The sequence below is a fragment of the Fundulus heteroclitus genome, chromosome 23 (genome assembly GCF_011125445.2).
Source record: "Fundulus heteroclitus isolate FHET01 chromosome 23, MU-UCD_Fhet_4.1, whole genome shotgun sequence".
Classification (NCBI taxonomy): Eukaryota; Metazoa; Chordata; class Actinopteri; order Cyprinodontiformes; family Fundulidae; genus Fundulus; species Fundulus heteroclitus.
This window is the reverse complement of record NC_046383.1, coordinates 1,750,629-1,770,783: the sequence shown is the minus strand read 5'-3', so window position 1 is coordinate 1,770,783 and position 20,155 is coordinate 1,750,629. Positions and strand designations below refer to the sequence as shown.

General features: G+C 43.0%; 2 protein-coding genes across 5 annotated transcripts; one reads left to right on the top strand and one right to left on the bottom strand.

Annotated features, from left to right (window-relative positions):
• Positions 1-650: 650 nt before the first annotated feature.
• On the bottom strand, positions 651-10,209 carry gsr (glutathione reductase). Of its 4 annotated transcripts, none has more exons than XM_012880004.3 (13): positions 9,889-10,209; positions 9,359-9,533; positions 8,314-8,340; positions 8,133-8,221; positions 5,854-5,923; positions 5,580-5,727; positions 5,439-5,493; positions 5,262-5,361; positions 4,927-5,178; positions 2,620-2,731; positions 1,859-1,990; positions 1,583-1,716; positions 651-1,476 (listed from the first exon to the last, which is right to left on the bottom strand). In XM_012880004.3, exons 1-13 carry the CDS (start codon positions 9,933-9,935, stop codon positions 1,327-1,329), a joined length of 1,491 nt encoding a protein of 496 aa, XP_012735458.2. In that variant the 5' UTR covers positions 9,936-10,209; the 3' UTR covers positions 651-1,326. The 4 variants fall into 4 exon arrangements, with proteins under 4 accessions (XP_012735458.2, XP_021162858.2, XP_012735451.2 ...); XM_021307183.2 differs by lacking the exon at positions 9,889-10,209 and adding an exon at positions 9,759-9,882; XM_012879997.3 differs by lacking the exon at positions 9,889-10,209 and having other exon boundaries at positions 9,359-9,751.
• A 2,855-nt stretch (positions 10,210-13,064) lies between these two features.
• Positions 13,065-17,934, top strand: LOC105916773 (nascent polypeptide-associated complex subunit alpha, muscle-specific form). The gene is made up of 2 exons (XM_012851392.3): positions 13,065-13,169; positions 13,608-17,934. Exon 2 carries the CDS (start codon positions 13,753-13,755, stop codon positions 16,165-16,167), a length of 2,415 nt encoding a protein of 804 aa, XP_012706846.2. The 5' UTR covers positions 13,065-13,169; positions 13,608-13,752; the 3' UTR covers positions 16,168-17,934.
• Positions 17,935-20,155: the final 2,221 nt, after the last annotated feature.

Genomic DNA, 20,155 nt, shown 5'->3' with positions numbered 1-20,155 from the left:
ACTAATGGCTAGTATCTAAAAGAAATGTGGCCCTGTGTCATACCAACCAGATAACCCAGGAAAACAAAGGGTTATGGACTATTAATGAGAAATACATAGAAACTCTGATCACAAGTATAAAATTATTGTGGTACTTTTTTTTTTTTGGCGGGGGGTGAGGTGTGAATGCTTCCAAAAACTACTAATTCGTAAAATTCTATTTTTTTCTACAACATTGAATACGTCCAGTGAAATTTAAAGGCTTGATTTCTCTAATTTATTACTGTGAGATAACTTGACCTCATGCATATCTTTGTGTGAATGTGTCCATGTCTGTATCTTAAAATTATAAATTAAAAATAAACCTTTAACAATTTTAGAATTAGAACTTTAATCAGGGTTTTATACAACATAAGTGTTGTCTAGCAATGTTTCCCTTGAGTGCTTTTATGGCCATGTTAATATTACATGCAACTTAATATCAGATTTAGTTAAAAGTAATGTGTGTGTATTAGGAAAAAAATTCTGTTAAATTATATAAAATAAAAGGGAAAATGTTTACAAATATCTGCAGCAGTGATGTATTTTTCAGTATATAACTGAACTTGTCAAACTAATTCTTAATTTCTTCAACTATCTGCTCACCACAAATACAAACTATGAAGTTTTCCTACATGCAATACTGTTAACATAGCTTCATAACTAGAAAAGGCAACGTGTTTGAGCAGGTACACAGCTTATTGGTCCATATGAAAGGAGTGCTTGAGTCATTGTCTAGCCCAAATCGGTTGCAAACACACAAAGGGAAAAGCTCTTTAACCAAGCAATGACATCTAAGGGCGTTGTCACCAAACGACACAATACTCTCAAGACTTACGAAATAAAATAAAAAAATCAGCAGGTTTATTTAATCTTTAGAATAATACAGAGGATATATCTTTTTACTTTGCATTAAAATGGTGAATTGAAGGGCAGGTGTGGCTTTATTAGAAATTACATAAACAACCGACAAGTCAAAGGAAGTTTCCAAGGGTTTTCTTGACAACGATCCTTGCACATTCTTTACTTCCATTTCATTGTCAATGAAGTGCATTCTCAGGGTTGGGTCAATAGTCAAGACCAATAACATGATTTAATAGACCCCAAACTGAATTTAAAGTGTTTGGGTAAAAAAGAAAAAAGAAAAACACTGTTTACAATTAAGGGCACTTAGATGCTAAAAAATATAAGCTTAGAATTAATTTCCTGAAACAAGTCATCAAGCTGATGGGAGAATATCCTGGTCCTGGATTGGTTGTCTGGGTCGTCTGTCAGACAGGAGAGACAGATATGGAGGCTCTGCCGGCATCAGCGCATCGTGACAAACTCCTCCGACGAGGTGGGGTGGATGGCGACCGTGTTGTCAAAGTCTGCTTTGGTCGCACCCATTTTGATGGCCACGGCAAATCCCTGCAGCATTTCGTCACAGCCGAGGCCCTGCATGTGAAGGCCCACCACCTGCGGAAACAAGACGGTGTACGTTTTTTATTTTTTAAATCTCCAGGACTTTGTGCGTAAAAAAGAAAAAGAAAAAAAACGACGCCAAAAAAGAGACGGCTCATACCTTCTCCTCCTTGCCCACACACACCAGCTTCATGATGCACTGGCTCTTCCTGCTGGTGATGGCATGATACATCGGAGTAAAAGATGTCTTATAGATCTTTACGTTCTCCTTTCCATGGGATTTAATGGCCTCCTCTGTGACGAGAACAGCAAGGAGGAGGCATTTGACTCATCGGTTTGCTTACTGAAGCCAGGAATGTTGGGATATTTATACCAAAATATTAGATTACACCAAGTACTGTTAACTGAACTGAGAAAGTGAGAAAGGAGGACTTACCTTCAGTGAGGCCCACCGTGCCGATGGGTGGGTGGCTGAACACCACCGTGGGAATGGTGGAGTAGTCCAACTTGGAGTCCTTCTTGCCTTCAAACAGTCTATGTGCCAGCTTTCTGCCAGCAGCAATGGCAACTGCCCCACAAATAAAATAACAGTGAGCTCTTTATAACGCTACAAATACAAAAATCAAACAAACCACACTGCAAAAAGGGAACTAAAAGTAAGTAAAATTTTCTTGAAATCAGTGAATTTTTCCTTGATTAAAGCAGGTAAATAAGACTATTTGCCAATGGAATAAGATTTTTGCACTTAAAATAAGATGATGGAGATGAAGTGTTCTTATTTTAAGTGCATGATATCCAATTATCTTATTTTAGGGGTAAAAATACTCATTCCATTGGCAAATAATCATATTTAGCTCCTCAAATCAAGGAAAAATACACTAATTTCAAGAACTTTTTACTTACTTTTAGTTCCCTTTTTGCAGTGCAGGTCCTACTACATAATAAAATGCTTCATAAAAATGTAAAAAGTAGTAAAATACTAATCTTTTCTAGAGCCCACTGAGAAATGTAATGTTAAAAAGCCAAATGAAAACCGCCACATATGCAATAACTTCACTTTGACAAATCCACTTGTTTGCGCAGCGTTGGGTAAAATGTGGTTTTCTCGTAGTGATTTGGTTTTGTGATCGGCACAGGTCTGTTAGCGATCGGGCTCTGCCTTCTAAAGCGACCTGTGTTGCTTGGGCCGCCTCCTACCAGGTGTGAGAAGAGCTTTGCCACAGACGTCCCCGACGGCGTAGATCCCCGGCCGAGAGGTGTTCTGGAATTCATCCACGATTATGTTGCCTCTTTCATCAGTGTCCACACCCTGGCAGACAAAAGGACGGACAAACGTATATGCAGAAGGTAATCATTAACACCAACATAAAACAAATGGAGGAAAAACAGGACCTTCTATGTTTTTCTCCTCAAATAATCTGACCAGTTGGCTATTCTTTTCTATAAACCTGGTCATGCAGAGAGCGATGGGGAAATGATAATGAGATAATGTAAAATAAAGAGAGATCAATTCTACTCTTGTCAGTTTACTTTATGTGATTTATTAGATAAAAACTAAAAAGTACACATTGTAGGAGTTAGGTATATGAATTAGCTATATATAGATTTCATTTTCCACCCTGGCATGATAAAGAGCAGCAGTAAAGAAAACTGCTGATGAACCATAAATAGCCCGATAAGATAATAGGGCTTTTCCACTTGACCTTTGGATTTAACATGAGCGAGAGGTTCACTCACTGAACCCAACATACAGTACTAATGCGAAAACAGACTTATTTATTGTTTGGTCTGTTGTAGAAACTTGATATACGATACATTTGTGCTTATAGAACAGCACCTTTACATTATCTGAAGTGCAGTTATGAATGCTGAGCTCTGAATAACAAAAACTGATTATGGTGCCGACCTACTGCAACATTACTGTAGACTTTTTATACCTTTACAGAACAGAAAATAAAAGCGTTAAGTAATGGTAGAAGTTGTTTGGTTTAGATGATGGGATTTGTCATTTAAATCAGATTACCATATTCAGAGACAGTCCTTGGTAAACACCTATGTCACATATTAAAATAAATCGTTTATTGCAGTAGAATTATCTCACAAAGAATATTTCAGAAAAATTAATTTGGGTATATTTATACAATGGAGGAAAAAAAAAAAACATGTTTAGAAATACCGGTTAATGGCACCCCTATCTATCCCTCTGATAATTGTGGCATAATTTAATTTTGGATAAAATTTACTTAGTTGATTAGAGTTTCTTGGAACTTCTAATTATGCCTCTTAACCAATGAGCGCCGAGCTGGACGAAGACATGACCAATGAACATGGATGGTAAGAGAGGTAAAAATCTCATTGCCCCCAAGTTTCCCTAAAAATCATTAGACGCATTTTACACGGCAACCCGTTGGTTGTCAAGCATGACGAGAAGAAACACCGTGCGCCCACTTTATATTAAGGTGGAGGATCTACGCCTGTTTCACTTTAAAAGGCCATGGGAACCATATCAGGCATGTGGAAATCTTTAAAGTACCAGGAGATGGCAAATTAAACTCAGATGGAATCTGTCAGATAATGGGTCTTACTTGGGTCTTTGAATGGGATAAAAAAAAATGCCTAAATGGTTAACGAGACAGAAAAAATATCAAGCTTTTATCTTATTCAAAACCTCTGCAGTGAGCTGAAGGGGACCCTTGATGTTCTTGAGAGATTAAGCATAGAGGAGAGGAGTGGTCGGAGACTCCTTTCTCTAGACACTCCAGGGGAGATGAGTAAGTGCTGTTAGTTAAATCAGATGGTACAAAGAATTAACAAGAGATTGAGCACCAGTAACTCTCAATACATTTTATATGTCCCGCACCACTACAGCCCCACGTCAGATTCCTTGTATGTAAAAATACTCGAGTCAATGAACCGAATTCTGATTCTGCGATGCCAGCGTTTTGTCAAAACAAAGAGAAAACGGGAATCCCAGCATGCTCCACATTATGCTGGCACATGTGGAAACATCTACAGGAAGACTACAAGCACTAAGTGCTGGCAGTGCTCCATCAGAAACCAACACAAGGAGCCCTCCACTGTTCCCACTGCTGGCACGTTACTGCTGCGTCAGCTTTACGGCCAAAGTTGTGATTCACTTTGCTGAGTATGCCAGTGTTGTCGGCTTCAATTCAGTCAACGACGAAGCAGTTTATAAAAAAGAGACACAGCAACTCACAGCCTGGTTCAGCGCAATCTGCCCCTGGATATCAGAACGATCCCAAAAATAATAATCGATTTCAGAAGGACAGTGACATAATTAGCTGCAAGAAGCAGACAGTATTTTCAAAGAAGACTTTGCACCATTCGCATGGTACTTTCTTGCCATCTGGTCGATAGGGAGATCCTAAAAGGGAAAGTAAAGATTGCAGTTTTCCCAATTTAGAAAAAAAAATATTTAAAAAAATGTTAAGGTTGTTGATGTATCCTACTAATCTGCCCCGCCCTGTATGTGCAAACTGTTACCATGCTGCCGATGTTCAGGCCGGAAGAGTTGGGCTGCCGTCCGATGGCCCACAGGAGGCACTCCACCTCCTCGATAGTGCTGGTCTTCTCGTCGTTCTTCTTCTCTGGGTCTTTGGTAACGATCGTCACCTCCAGGCCTTTGTCCGTCTTGCTCACAGACGTCACCTGGGAGTTCTTCCACAGGTCGACGCCGTTGTTTTGCAGTTCTTTGGTGCAGTTTGTGCTAATGAACGCATCAAAGTTTCTCAAAACCTACAGAGAGAGAGAGAACTTGCGGCAGGGTGGTGCATTGCTGAAGCGTTAGTGTGTAGTGAGCTTGTTCCGTTGTTTCTCACCCCTGTTTGTCGAATGACGAGGGACGTTTTGGACCCCAGGGTGGCAAGAATGCCGGCCATTTCTACGGCGATATAACCAGCGCCTACAATCACACTGCGCCTGTAATGAGGAAGGAGGCTTTTATATACAGAGACTTACTGGTGCCTAAAAACATATTAAATAACAGAAAATCTTACTTTGGAAGGGTTTCAAGCTCAAAAAAGCCATCACTAGTGATTCCAAGACTCGCACCTAAAATGTATTAATAGAGGGGGGGAGGGGGGGTTAAAATGTGAAATTCCATAACCTTCAAAGCAAATCCTCAGCGAGGCTCCTACCTGGAACTTCATCATCACTCAGAACAGAAGGCTGCCCCCCGGTGGCTATAAGGATGTGAGGCGCCGTCAGTTTTCTACCATTGACCTCCACGGTGGGCTCGGGGTCATCTGTAAACCTGGCATAGCCTTGAATGGTTTGGATTTTGGCCTAAAAACCAGCAGCATAAAAGCCACGTTACTTTTACTCTATACTGTTTTTTGTATTCTTGTGAAAGTAAGTACGAACAAAACAGGTGAAATAACTGAAACTTGTGAAACAAATTTTTTTACTCACTCTGTCCAGGTTGTTACGATAAATCCGGTTTAGGTGAGAAACATAAGCGTCCCTTTTGGCCTTAAGAGTCCTACAAACACAAAAAAAGAGAATTTAAACTAAAAAAAAAAAGGCAACATGAGCATTTACTTTTCAATCAATGGCTGCCTTTAATGAAGCTGTGGGGCCTCTGTGTAAGATACTAAACATTTATGATTCCTTTAGTAAGTAACGTATTCTTCTGGGAGGTCTGACAGTTGAGAACCAAAGGCTTTGAACAGGTCCATGAAGCACATCTATATTATACATCTATTATATATACACATTATGTTTCTACTTTTTTTTTTTTTGACAGTAGTGTGCGTATTCTGGCTAAAACGCTGTACAATTCCCAAGTCTGACTTGCAGCTCTTTTTAAAAATGGAGACAATCTAACATCTAAACGATGTGCAGGTAGTTTCCTATCCCTCTGTATTTTTAGGAGCAGAGTAATGGATGTGCTTTCAGGGATCTGGCCCCCTTTTTGGGGGGCTTTGGCTGGGATGCTTTTTGGTTCAGTCTTCTCATTGGTCGTGATCATCCTCATTGCATCCTGCACGGACCAGCTAGGACCATGCACTGCAATTGTGGCATAAAATCCACCTCTGGAATCTAAAAGATGCCGGACGTCCAAAGCATTCACCACTGGTTCATCAATTCTCTGAACTGAAATTAAACAGCTGCTTTTTGCTTTGGCATGGGCAGTTCGTTCAGCTTTGGAGTTGATGTAATTTTGCAAGGTGACAAAAGTCTGGCGCTTAATGTCAATGAGCAAAAACAGGAAAGCCGCAAAAGCCCCAAAAACAGGAAAGTAGGCTGCAATAGGAATGATGTAAAGCAGGAACACAGTGCAGGGTGTGTGTTAGTGTTTTGTAACACGTCTGGCTAGATTTATTAAACCCGTGTTAATGATGCATCTTTCTTCAGAGTGTTGAAGGATTTTCCCCCTATATTTCTGAGAATAACCGCAATCTAAAAAACAAAAAAGTTTTTTAGATAGCATTCCATCTTTACTCAAAAGTTGGAATTTCCAACCTCCGAGCAGGAAATTTCAGCTTAAAGTTGGAATTACAAGTCGGAAAGTACCCGACTTCTGCATTAAAGATGGCTGCTACTTGCAGCAACATTGACTGAAATGTCTTTGACTGTTTGAAGCAGCTCTTTATCATTTAAGTAACATATAGTCAGTTGTACACGTACTAATTTTCAGTGTTTATGAGACGGGATGTGTGTTGCCTTTCAGGCATGAATCTGACCTTTGTTTTGAAGGAGCTCTTACTTTGAAGGGCAGTTTTTAACTCAGGTTTGTTTTCAGTTAGTACAGCAGTTGTAGGAGGTTAGTTCACATTTTGCTACATTTCTGTCTTCAAATACCTGAATTTATCACTGTTAACTTCACAGAGGCAACGTCTTTTCACTCTGACCTTGTGCTCATTTATGAGGACGAGTTTAGCCAGTTGTATAGCGGCAGTAGCTACAGTGAGGACAACACAGGATGTTTTAGTGCTGTTTATATGCACAAGATAACAAGTAGAACTGTGTTATTGTAATTTTCATTGGTTTAACATTTGTGGCATTTTATTGCTGCGATAAAATGGGATTTTAAAAACGCATTCTGAGACCCGGTTTTGAGTTCTGGGGTAAATGAAAGGCAGCACAAGACTTTAGTAGAGTGGATGGTAACTCCAGTGGGAGTGCCTGTTCTTCTCTCAGCCACCAGAGCGGAAAAAGAAAGATGTTTGCGTACAATTTCTTCAATTCAATTTCTTTTGAAACTTGTTACAGCTGCACAAACTTCGATGTTTCTTTACATATGTCGTAGCATACAGAAGTAATGAGAGGATTTCCATTTCTCATGCTGTTTTTCCTTTTCCTCTTCGGGGAGCCTTTTTTTTTTTTTTTTTTTTTTTTACTTTTCTCCACCCTTCCATGTAATTTATATAAACAGGGCTGCAGTTGAAATGCAAACAAATTAAAGGGTTCAGGGTAATTAAGACACACACGCTTTAAAGTTTGCTCATGTTGCGTTGAACCACTCCCTCAAGAGTCTTATCTTTAAAAGTCACGATGACTCAACAAAGCTATGGGCAAAAGACAGAGAAGTGGGCAAAAGAGAAAAAACAAAACAAAAGCAGCATTCTAGATGAGGCATCATGACTGTGAAAGAACACTGATTTCTTTCAACAACTTCCCTCGAAACTTTCAACAGCGCTCATAGCGGCTGACCACAAAGTGAACAAAAGACAGACAGTGAAACTTACTCCCAACTGAACTGCGCATTTTCAGTCGCAAAGCCATAATCGCTGTGATCGTGTAGATATTCCGCATGAACTGCCGCATTCCACATAACCTGGGAAAACACAGAAAGACGGCGTGACTTCAAATTCTACGGGGTATTAGTCCGACCGTGACCCGTCACATGACAAGAGAAGGAAACTCTACCTTCTTGGGAACACATCCAACGTTGACCTGGGGAAATAATAAAGCACAGCATATAAATTCAGCACGCTCTTGGTAAACAACAATTAAATGAATGTGAAATCTCTATATTAGAGCGACGTAAATGTATTTGAACTACATCCTGGTTTAGAGATTAATGAAGAGGGGGGGGGAAAGACAGATATGAAACTAAACTGGACAGGAAGGGTATTATATTACGCTGCAACTCAAAACCTGCACACACTGAAATTGATAAGCTTTTCACCTGAAATGTAACTGATGGGAAAACTATGTTATACATGCACCAATTTCCTTATGCAAAAGAAACAAATTAGGAAGCGAATGTTAACTTGCGATAGAGTTAGGCAATCGGGGTGTTGTTTAAGAGCTCCTATTGCAATCTGCAGAGACACTTCTTCAAATGAACTTCAAAATGACACAAACCAATAATCTAGAGCAGGGCTCTGACATTTCCATTTAGCAAATAAAGTTCACCAACAACTGAGTAACCCATCTCCCCTATGAAATGCTAAAGTTGATAAACTGGTTCACAATTTACTTGGAGACAAACTTAGCTGCTTTTTGAAGGGGCTGCAGATCAAATAAACTCACTTGAAGGGGAACTTGAAAGGAAAGGGCCTATTTAAGTTCTTTTGCTGTAAAGAAATGAGCAAAACAAATAAATAGCAAAAATAAAGGTTTAACAAAATATACTACAACCTGACAGAACCGGGATTGTGTGACAACCACATCCATTATTGCCATATAAAGTTAAAATAATAAGTTGTTATAGTAACTTATTTGATTTAATGTCAAATATATAATTAAATCCCCCCAGTGAGTTTATTAAGAAATTGTGTTTCCTAGTGGACCAGAGAGACACGCCGCATGTCAGGAAGCTAGATAAAACAAAATTAAAACTAATATTAAATTCCTGATCGCTTTATCAACAAAGTCATCCCTGATGGCTGATTGGCGTTAACGCCGCCGCGTGTGTCAGCGTGTGTGTAAAACTGTGTTTGTTTGTTTGTTTTCCATTTTTACTCACGCAGGTACCTCCGAGTTTGTGGCTCTCGATCACGGCGGTGTTGGCTCCGAGCTCCGCCGCTCTCCGAGCCCCGGCCAGACCTCCGGACCCGCCGCCGATCACCAGGAAGTCGAAGCGGGTGGTCTCCGCGGCCGACGCGCGGTCTGACGCCATGCTGCGGCGGATGAGCTCGTGTCTGCGGGGAGAGGAGAAGATCAGCCGTCGGGCGGCGAACCAAGCGGACGCTTTGACAAATGGAAACCGGCCCAAGAATAGTGCCATAACCAGGAAGCTGCACAGGGAGGGTAGGGACAGAAAAAAAAAAAATGGGAGGGTCAAGCGAAAAGCCTGTGCTGTGTCATTGTGAGTTGCAACAATGGTGTGCAAATCCCAGAAACGGTTTCCACAAAGCGAGACTCACATGGGGGCAACTGTGCTGGGGCTCCAACAACAAGCCGTCCGCTGCGGCTGTTCGCTGAAATATCACGGCTACATATCACGGAGAAACCAGTGGACGTGTATCACTGCCACGGACACGCCGTTAAACTTACCTCTGCAAAGACACGCACAGTAATCTGCGGACTTTTATCAGCTGCATGCTGCCATATGTCTCTGAGGTAATTTAACCAAGTCAAGCGAAGGTCCGCCCCAGGAAACGTCAAAGTCTAAAACCGTTAGCGGTGCGCAAACTGTCCGCCTGTCTGTTAATATTTACGACCGTGTAGCCGCGGCAGATGACAGCACATTCGCGTTCATAGGCAGTGGGAGCTGACAACAATGCGTTCTCCCACAACAGCACGTTGTTTTGTAGTAAATTTAGATCCTTTACGTAAACCCCACGGAAAAAAACCCAGAGACGTGTGCGTTGTCGACCTTTAGGAATCCCACCTGCGCAAGCCAGCCTGTTGTCAAGAGCAACACAAGTTGGACGTAGCGTCCGTGGAGAACTGTCAAAATAAAATCACCTCCAAAATATGTAAATACACAAAAAAAAAAAAAAAAAAAAAATCCAGAGGGATGTATGCCTGTCAGACGTTTTTCACTGAACAGGAGTTTGAACATTTAATGCGGATGTTCCGTCAAACAAGATTGTGACGTTCCGCAATCCCCTTTAAAAGGGTGACGTACACGTAGTTAATATGTAACACACACACACACACACACACACACACACATATATATATATATATATATATATATATATATATATATATATATATATATATAGATAGATAGATAGATAGATAGATAGATATAAAAAACAGGCAGAAGTAACAGAACAGCAGACTAGAAACAGAAAGAAAACATTTTTGGGGAAAGTTGAGGGACAGTGGGGGAAAAACAGTTTTTCCCCCACTGTACTGACTTTATTGGCAAGGTTATGTGCACAAACAAGGAACTAGGTTAGAAGCACTCACGGTGTACATACATTAAGTATAAATATATAAACTTTAGAGGACATGAAAATGGGGATAAAATGAGCAACATGCCCATATATGTCTATTTGCCTGAACACCCAGACTGACTTATGCTGCATTCCATTTGCAGTTGCTCCTTGGAAAACCCGGCTTACGGCCCGAAGAATCAACTGTAATGACTGCTATAGTCAGACTTTCTTTCTGGAAAGTCTGAGAAATTTTTTAAGCCCGATTGTCGGGTCCAACATGGCAGCTGCATGCTGTGAGAGTGCGTCTATAATCAATGTTACATGTCATGGCTGCAACTCTGAACCAAACAAATTAAAAGTGGTGTTTGCATGTGGAGAGTACAGCTTTAAAGGGCGTTTTGTAAGAGGTACTACAAACAAAACAACAGCTTTTCTGGCTGTCTCCATATCGGAATCCTAACCTTTTGTTGTTTTGTTTTTATTTTGGAATCCCAACTTCTCTGACTGGTTTAACTTGAACACTTTTTACTCGGGTTTACCCCACTCCCAGCTCCAATTTTCATTTTCTGAGGCAATTGGAATGCAACACTAGGCTGTAAACACGGCATATCAGTCTGGAAAGTAGCCGGTTAAGCCCTATTTCAAAGGTGGGACTAACAGGGTTGTTGGAAACAGGTTGAAACCAATCAGATAACTACAAATTGGATGCCAACTGCAAGCAACTCGCTTTGATTTAGCTCTTAGAGTAGGGCTGGACAATATATGAAAAAAAGTGTACTGATAAAATAGCAATCGTATTGATCGATATAGATATAGATTTTATACTGTTATTTAATGAACTATTTATAAAAAAGTGATGACTCAACCAACTTTTTACCAAAACTGGTCTTACAAAAAAGAAAACCCGTGCTCTCTTAACTCTTTGAAGCTTGGAGGCGGAGCTTTCCCGGGGTCTGTGTTTGTGATTGGTAGGGAGGATGTAATAACTGTAGTATTAACCTACGTGATAGGCTAAAATGCAAAAGGAAGGAAAACTGTTCTTCTACTGAACTTTTTATTGAACTTTTTTTTCTGTTGAACCACATGTCTATCAATCGATATATATTGTTATTAAATTATCACCCAACCCTATCTTAGAGCAGTCAGTTGAGTTTTTAAAGATATTTATATCAGAAAATGGATGGATGGATGGATTTATACAGCTCATTCAAAACATAATAAAGGGCATCATATAAACATTGCTCCATTAGGGCCACCATCTTGACTGTTATGTAATGATGCGTGCCGGGCCTACAGCCTTTTAAGAATAAACTACAAAGTGCGAGCTGTCTTCTCTCTGAACATTTTCGTTAATTTCCGTGAGGTGGGCTGTGCTTATACGTCATGTTATGCAAAGGATTGTGGGATTCATTTATAGCCCCATAGCGCCGGTAAGGAACATGGCAAGGTTCCTATGCTAAATTAACTGTGAGAGGAAGCATACAGGTTCCTTTTCCTACCTCATTCTCAACTCACTGCACTATTTGGACAGCACTTATAATGCTGATCACACTTCCGCTTTGGCTAGAAGAGTCCTTACCTAATATAGGTATTTTGATGGAGCCTCAGTCTGGCTGGCCAGGCTATGTCTATACAGCCATTTTGGATATAGACATAGCCATTTGAGGTTATTTATAATCGTAATAATTTTATTATTATTTATTCATTTTTAATTTATTATATGATATAATAATATATGGGCTGCACAGTGTTGCAGTGGGTAGCGCTGTTCCTTGCAGCAAGAAGGTCCTGGGTTTGAGTCCGACCCTGGGTTTTTCTGCATGGAGTTTGCATGTTCTCCCTGTGCATGCGTGGGTTCTCTTCCGGGTACTCCGGCTTCCTTCCACAGTGTTAAGTTAATTGGTCTCTATAAATTCTGCTTAGGTGTGAGTGTGTGTAAGAATGGTTGTTTGTCCTGTCTGTCTCTGTGTTGCCCTGCAATAGACTGGCGACCTGTCCAGGGTGAACCCATTGACAGCTGGATATAGGCACCAGCACCCCTCGTGACCCCAACAGGGATAAGCATGATGGATGGATGGATAAAAATATTGTGTATATATTATGTATTATATAAATATCTATTTATATAATACTTACACATATATATATATATATATATATATATATATATATATATATATATATATATATATATATATATATATACCGAAATTGACGCAATGTATAAAAGTATAAAAGTAAAACAAGAAGCGTAAGTCAATATTTATTTTATTTTATTATTATTTATTTTTTATTTTATTTTAATTCCATGCTCTTATTTTGTAAATCTAACCAGGGGTTTTCCGGAACAGTATCCTGCTGCTAGCTTTAAACGGCTAATGACAAGCTAACTCAGGGGGGATCCATTTGCTGCGGCGATAAGCGTTAAAATCACCTCGACTCAAGGTATTTCTGACCCCTTTTACCACCTCGAAAACCACGTTACAGACCGTAAGCTGTTCAGCTGCTGTCAAATCAGACGCCTCCGGGAGACCGTACTCGTTTGAAAACATAAACATTGGCAAAGCCGAGCGTCGTCCGGGAGAAGAAGCTCCTGTTCGTTAGGGAGGGCCTTTTCCCTGACGTTCAAAGGAGGGGAGCTCCCGGCCGCAGTTAGAGAATGCTGATAGGAATACATGCGGTTAGACCGACTGCCCGGGTGTTTTCTGCAAAGGATTGAAATAATTCTCCATTTGGAGGATAAATGGCTGCAGAAAATATTGCACTAGCTGTATGCGAGGGGGAGGGGCTTTTATGGGCCTCTCCTCTTCATAGAGGCACTGTACTCTGTCAGGTTCCGTGAATGCAGCAGCTGTTCAATCTCTCTGTTCTCATCTGCTCCAGACAGGCAGGGACTCCCTCATGGCCGCAGCAGCGTGAAACCTTCCCGTGGACCAAGCCCTGGATGCCAGGCGAACGCCAGTCGACCTCATGGAGTAAACGGGCCTCAGCTTTCGCCGGTGAGACCAGATGACCAGTGGACCCCGCCATGAAACCCGTGGCCTACCAGAGCATGCCGTCCTCGGTGAACGGCGTCCACCTGGAGCGCTTGCTGGGCGCCTCCAAGGTGCTGTACTGTGAGAAGTGCGGCTTCGCGTCCGCGGACCCCGCCGCGTTCAAGAAGCACATGATGGAGCACGGAACCAGGTTCTACTGCTTCTACTGCAACGCCGCGTCCTTCAGCGAGGCGGAGCTGAACGAGCACCTGAAGCAGCACACGTCCAAGTATCCGTTCAAGTGTCCCCACTGTGGACAGGGCTACATGAGGAGGTTGTGCCTGGTGAAGCACATCGAACGTTTGCACAGCAACGGCGTGAACCAGGGGCCTCCTAAGGCCGGCACGGCGAAAGCTCCGCCCGTCACCGTCTCCAGTGCCTTAACGAGTGCGCCCGCCGCTGACCCGCTGCTGCCGCCGCTCCCCCGGCCCGTCGTCCGCGTTGCCGTGCCGACCCCGGCGGCACCGGCCGCCAGGCTGGGGAAGACGCTGGACTTGAACTTGGCCAACGCCACTAACGGCGGCGCAGAACGTCTGTCTCACCTGAACGGGATCATTCAGCCCAACCGGGCGCTTACCGTGTCCCTGCCGGAGGAGGTGAACATCCCCGCCGGCTGCCTGGTGGAGCTGGTGGAGGTGAAGACCGTCAACGGGACCAAGGAGCTGAAGCTGCGGCTCATCTCGCAGCAGGAGAACGAGTCGGTGATAAAAAACGCCAGAACGCCGGCGGCTCCTCAGAACGCCGGCCCGGAGAAGCCCCTGTCGTCGGCGCTGCTCCGCCCCAACCGGGCGGCGGGCGCCGGGATGTGCGCCGGCAGCAGGAAGCAGAGCGAGACGCAGACGATGACGGCCGTCGGCGCGAAGATCCCCAACGGTCCGGCCAACGCGGCAAAACAGGAGAAGGCGCCGCAGAAGAGGCCCTCGACGGAGATTATCAACCTGGAGTGCGACGCGGTCGTCCCGAGCAAAGTCCCCAAAACGGTTCTCACGCCGGCGCGGGAAGCCAACAGCGGGATGAGAGTCCCGCAGGCGGCGCCGGGGAACCGCGGCTCCTCGTCTTCTGCCGCCGCGTCCGGCAGGGTCCCCGTCAGGCTGAGCGGCGCTCTGCATCCCCCGGCTGGTGTTGCTAAAGTTCCTCCGAGGGCTGTGGAGGAGAGGAACAAAGGGACCGTGGATCTCTCCAAGAGCGCTCCGCCCAGGAGGCTGTCCGACTCGAACTGTGTTCAAGAAATGCCCGGGAAGCCGGGCGGCAGGGAGGTCCGCCTGAAGAGCAACGCCGCTTCTGGGGAGGACAAAGACGTGGTGTGCTTGGATCAGCGAAGCACGCCGCCTCCCAAGCCTTTGAGGGCTTCCGCTCCTCCAGCCGTCCAAGTGAGACCTCCTGCCGTCTCGGTCAGCAAAGACAACCTGACCCACCAGACTTTTCCAATACCGAGCAGTCTGATGAAACCCGTGTCGGTGAAACCCCCCGTGTCGTCCAAACCCGCCAACCCTAAACCGCCGACCTGCGTCCAGGAGGCCCGGCCTAAAAGCGTACCAAAAGACGGAGGTGTCTCGGAGCCGCGGAGCTTCCCGGTCATCTCCTCTGTGTTTTCGCTAAGCCAGCAGCCCGAGGGAGGCAGGGGCCCCATTCAGCCGCTGGTGATGGCTCTGCAGGGGATGGTGATGGGTAAGAAGCAGAGCACAGGTCCAGATCAGGTCAGAGGCGACACGGACGGAACGAGGAAGACGGCGCCTTCTGGCCGGTGCGTGCCGCTGGCCGCGAAGAACGGGGCCTTCCCCCGCGGCGTGCCGCTGGCAGAGGCGGCAGCCGAGTGTGTAAAGGTGGAGGAGCAGGAAAACCTGCAGCTGCCGGCGCCGAAACAAAACGCCACTCGCATCAAGAAGGAGGAAAGCGGAGCAAAAACGACGGACGCTAAAAAGCGCGACTCGGATGCGGCTGAAAAGCCCTCCGCACCTGAAGACTCTGAACCCACGGAGGCGCCCGCCGCCGTAGACCCCCTGCAGCCAACGGACAAAAGCAAGGGGGGCGACTCCTCCCGGTTCTTGACCATCTCCCTGAAACGGGTCCAGGTCGGGGTCTGGAAAAAAAGCAAGAAAGGACTGAAGCTGCGCATCTCCAGATACAAGCCCCGGCTGCCCGCGGGCGGCCTCAACGACTGCACGGTCATCTACCCCATGCCGCTGAAGGAGGACCAGCCCGTGAAGCGGCCCGGGCCCAACCAGCCGGTGGTGGTGCTCAATCACCCGAAGCCCCGGGCCTGCGTGCAGAGGACGAGGGCGGACTCGTTTTCCGACGCGGGCTCCCCGGAGGCGACTCCAAAGTGCCAAATTTTAAAAATGAGGCTCAGCAAAGGGATCGGGCAGAGCTACGAAGTGATGGGCTGTACCGTCCGAGACTTTCCCTGAATGTAGTGTCCCGTCTGCGGACCGGAGTGTACATTTATTATTAAAGAAGTAGTGTTATCATTAAAGTCTCGCAAAAAAAAAAAATAAAATAAAATTACAAGGCAGTTATTTTCTTATTGCAAAGAAAAAGAAACAAACATAAATGTCGTATATTATACTGAATATTCAAGTGCAATGCAGTCGGATGCGTTTATGCCCAGGGGGTTTTGGACTGTGTGCCACTGTAGATTGCACAAACCGACGCAGAGGTCGAGTGCTGCTTAAGAAAAACCCGACGGTCCTTCTGAAGTTTTATCGCATTTTATTTAAGAGCCGCTCTATGCGGGCCGAGTTCACCGGACACGACTCGCACGTGTTCACGTCACCGTATGCGACGATCCAACTTTGATGCACACGTTCAAACATTCAGATCAGCATTAAAGTTTGGAATCTATCGCCAATTAGGTTTGAAATTGCAGAATGAGTAGCAACGGGTGAATTTCCCCCCCTGCAAAACGGTAAAACTTTCCAGCAGCCCCCCGGAGACGCGCCCCTTGCGGCTCGGGCACCCCGCGGCGACCAGAGCGCGCCCCTGCGAGGTGTGGGGAAGGGAAATTTTAGACGTAAATTTTGTTTTTTTTTATTTATTCTTTTGCTCTTCGCAACGCACGTTTGGTTAAGTTAATCAGCACTGATGCGTTCGGCCGGTATTGTCAAACTGACCAGCGGCGTGGTGAGAAACGTCGCTGTTTTTCGTAACTTGAAGTGTTTTGCTACTCCGTGGATTGGGAGCGTCGTGGGCGTGGCCAGGTGAGGGGGCTCCGTGACCGGAGGGGGAAAGGGGGAAGACTTTGAACCGAACACTAAGGCTGGAGCGCAGATGAAGAAGAAAAGGATTTAATGTTTTGTTTTTTTTTGCCTGAACTAGCAGATTAAAAGTCTCCAACACAGTGTGTTAACTTATCTTGCCATGTGTGAATTTACTGTAAAAGCTCTCGACTGGGAAGCTAAACATGTGATCAGCAACTCCTTTTAACAATTTTTTTTTTTTATATATATATACATCTATAATTTCTGTCCCGTGCTTTCAGTTGCCCATTCGATCTGAAGCAAACAAAGCAAAGCGTCCGAATGAAACGGATTAACTGTTGTAACATTTTCCTGTCTTGATGATGCTAAATGTAATTGTCCTTGAGCCGTCCAGGCCTGTTGTGTATATATTTCTTTTGAGTTTTTTGAGTTTGACTTGCGTAAATCTTTTGACCTGACCATTTTCAGGCTGTTTTTATCTGTCTATCTGCGTTTATGATGTAATCAAGTCCTATAAGGTGCTAGACCTATGGTTACATCAATTTGGCTGCCCACAGATGTTATTGTTTATGGACATTTTCTGTTTCTTTTTTTTTTCTTTCGGGGTCACGTTTGTCATGTTTTTGTAAATAGACCCAAATATGAAAATCTTATCTATCTAAATGTATAAAACAAACTGCGGTGTTCATATTTGATTGGTATGAACGCCCGCCAGCTCATATCCTCCTTTCCGCTGCAGTATCTGAAGCTGCTGTGCAGTCACCATTATAAATTATTTCCAAAGTGTCGGAACATTTTCCCTTCCCTGCTCATTTGTGCTAGAGTTAGTCTTAATCTAGTCCAAAGGTGTTTATTTTTTTGTTTTGTTTTGTTTTTGTTTCGATTCACACTCAGTGTTCATTATCATTGTGTTCCATGCTTTTATAACAATTGTGTAACTCCACTTTTTCTAATAAAATCAGGGGGAAATATATCGACGACTGATGTCTTCTGCTTTCCTTTGTGAGGTCGTCTCGTGTAAATTTTACACGGAATCAGTTCGAAACCCTTGTAGTTAAATTTTTTTTTTAAAAAGCCAAAAGTTTCAGTGTTATCTGATGCAAAAGGTTTTTCTTTCATGGGTGGGGCCCCTCTTTGGCCCCTCCAGCACACTACTTTGTCATGACAGCTAAATTCCAGACAGTAAAATCTCAAAAGGGGAAATTGTTTGACCAAGTGACGGTTCAGGAAGCTTGTTTGTAAATGTTCTTATGACATCTGGTAGACCTAAAGAAGAATAGAGCACAGAGAGAGAGGAAAAAACATACCTTACTGCTACCTTACATCCAGAAAGCTTTGATGCAAAATCTCTTAACTGCTGCGCCAAATACAACTGATATAGATAATTAGGTTTAATAACCAGAAATATATATATGTGACAACTTTAAAAAAAAATGAGCTCTCACATATTACATCACACCTGTGAGATGGCGCGTTTGTTATCCTGACTTTGCTTTAGCTGCTTTTAACTGACACATTTATACGGCGGCTGTCATCAGCATGACTTATAACATCCGAATTTGTTCGCTTGATGCCGATTCTTTATCATCGAAACTTATGACTAATAGAGACATTCATACAAACTTGTTTTAGGATCTAGTTTGTACATGTTTGGATATTTATTAAGCTGTTTGTGTGTGTGTGTGTGTATATATATATATATATATATATATATATATATATATATATATATATATATATATATATGCTGCCGAAATTGCAAATAGCTTATTACTGCAAATATTACTATTCATCTCCTAAAGTGTGGCAGCCATTTTGGATTTTGAGTTGAAGGTTGAAGATGCCATCTTGGATGCATTATAAATTCAGGAATCCTTTGCGTTAATTTTTTCCAGCTTGGAAAACTTCCCCTATAATATAGAAAGGCAAATGAACACATTTTCCTTTTATTGGTGTTTCTTTAAAGGTAAAACACATCAAAAATAGAAAAAAGTCCATCTTCTGTTATAATGCTGTTTTAAAATCTGAAAACATGGTGGTACTTGGAAATTCTAGTGTTTAGTGACGAAGTACTTGTAATAAACAGCTTGAGAACTGTCGGCGGTAAAAAGCAGGCTACAGGATCATTGCCGCATCCAGTCAGCTTGAGAATACATCCTAAGCCTTTACTCATAGATTTTCCCTCACTTTTAATACCATCCAGCCATGGGTTTTATGGGAAAAAACCTTGTGTCATTTTTAATCTTGATATTTGCGTGGAAAATGGCGGCTGGACTTTCTAACACACAGGTCGCAGTCAGTCAGGATAAATGATGTTTGGTCTTTGAGGAAGATGTCACCCACTGGCGTTTGACAAAGTTCTCACGTTTTACAATGATGACGGCAAGTAGTCACCATTCTGACAGGCGTTCTCTGAACATTGCTGATGATGCAGCTACTCTGGGATGGAGATGTGATCCAGTTTTGACACGTTGTGTTATTGTGAAACAGCCAAAACTAAGCATACAGTTGTTGAATTTTATAAACAAAATTCAAAAGTATGAATTCTTCTTACATAAAATTGTGGACCAGATGTGGAAATGGTGGCAGCTCCAAGAACCTATGGAGGGTGCTTGGAAAAAAACTTTACTCAGGAACACAAAAACCTCTTCAGGATGTTTATCTGTGCAAATTGAATTCATGTAATGTTGAAATTACATCTTTAGAGTCTGCTTATTGATTCAGATTTAACATATTGCACAATCTTATTTTAAGGCAATCTGACATCAAAACAAAAACAAGTCGTCCAAATTATTAAACTATTGGGAGAGGATTCTACAGAAAGCTTGGTCAGTGCCTTCCTGTCCTGATCACCCTGTGCCTTTTTAATTGAGGGATTTATTCTTCTTCGTTCAGGATGGAGACGCGTGCTGCTTTGATCCAAACCTCAGAGATTTAAATGCTAATTAATTTGTCCTGCAATTATTTAACATGATTACTAATTGGAAAATTTTGAATTAGTGATACTTTACACAATTTCTCGAATTGTTTTGGTTACATTTTTTGTTCCTGTGTTCTTATACTTTTTTAATGTACCATCTTTACACTCATACTGATACGGCCTCAGTTAGTGTTTTTACTGTCATTTCAAAAATAAACTTCCCATTTGAGGGGCAGCAAAAGTATCACAATTGGAATCTAATTCACATTAAAGAACTTC

Excerpts from the sequence above, each read along its gene's own strand:
- gsr (XM_012879997.3), bottom strand. The coding sequence starts at position 9,619 with ATGGCACTATTCTTGGGCCGGTTTCCATTTGTCAAAGCGTCCGCTTGG. Across the intron at positions 5,494-5,579 it reads GAGTGATGATGAAGTTCCAG|GTGCGAGTCTTGGAATCACT; the intron begins GTAGGAGCCTCG and ends AATACATTTTAG. Across the intron at positions 1,477-1,582 it reads GTGTGGGCAAGGAGGAGAAG|GTGGTGGGCCTTCACATGCA; the intron begins GTATGAGCCGTC and ends TTGTTTCCGCAG.
- LOC105916773 (XM_012851392.3), top strand. The coding sequence starts at position 13,753 with ATGAAACCCGTGGCCTACCAGAGCATGCCGTCCTCGGTGAACGGCGTC.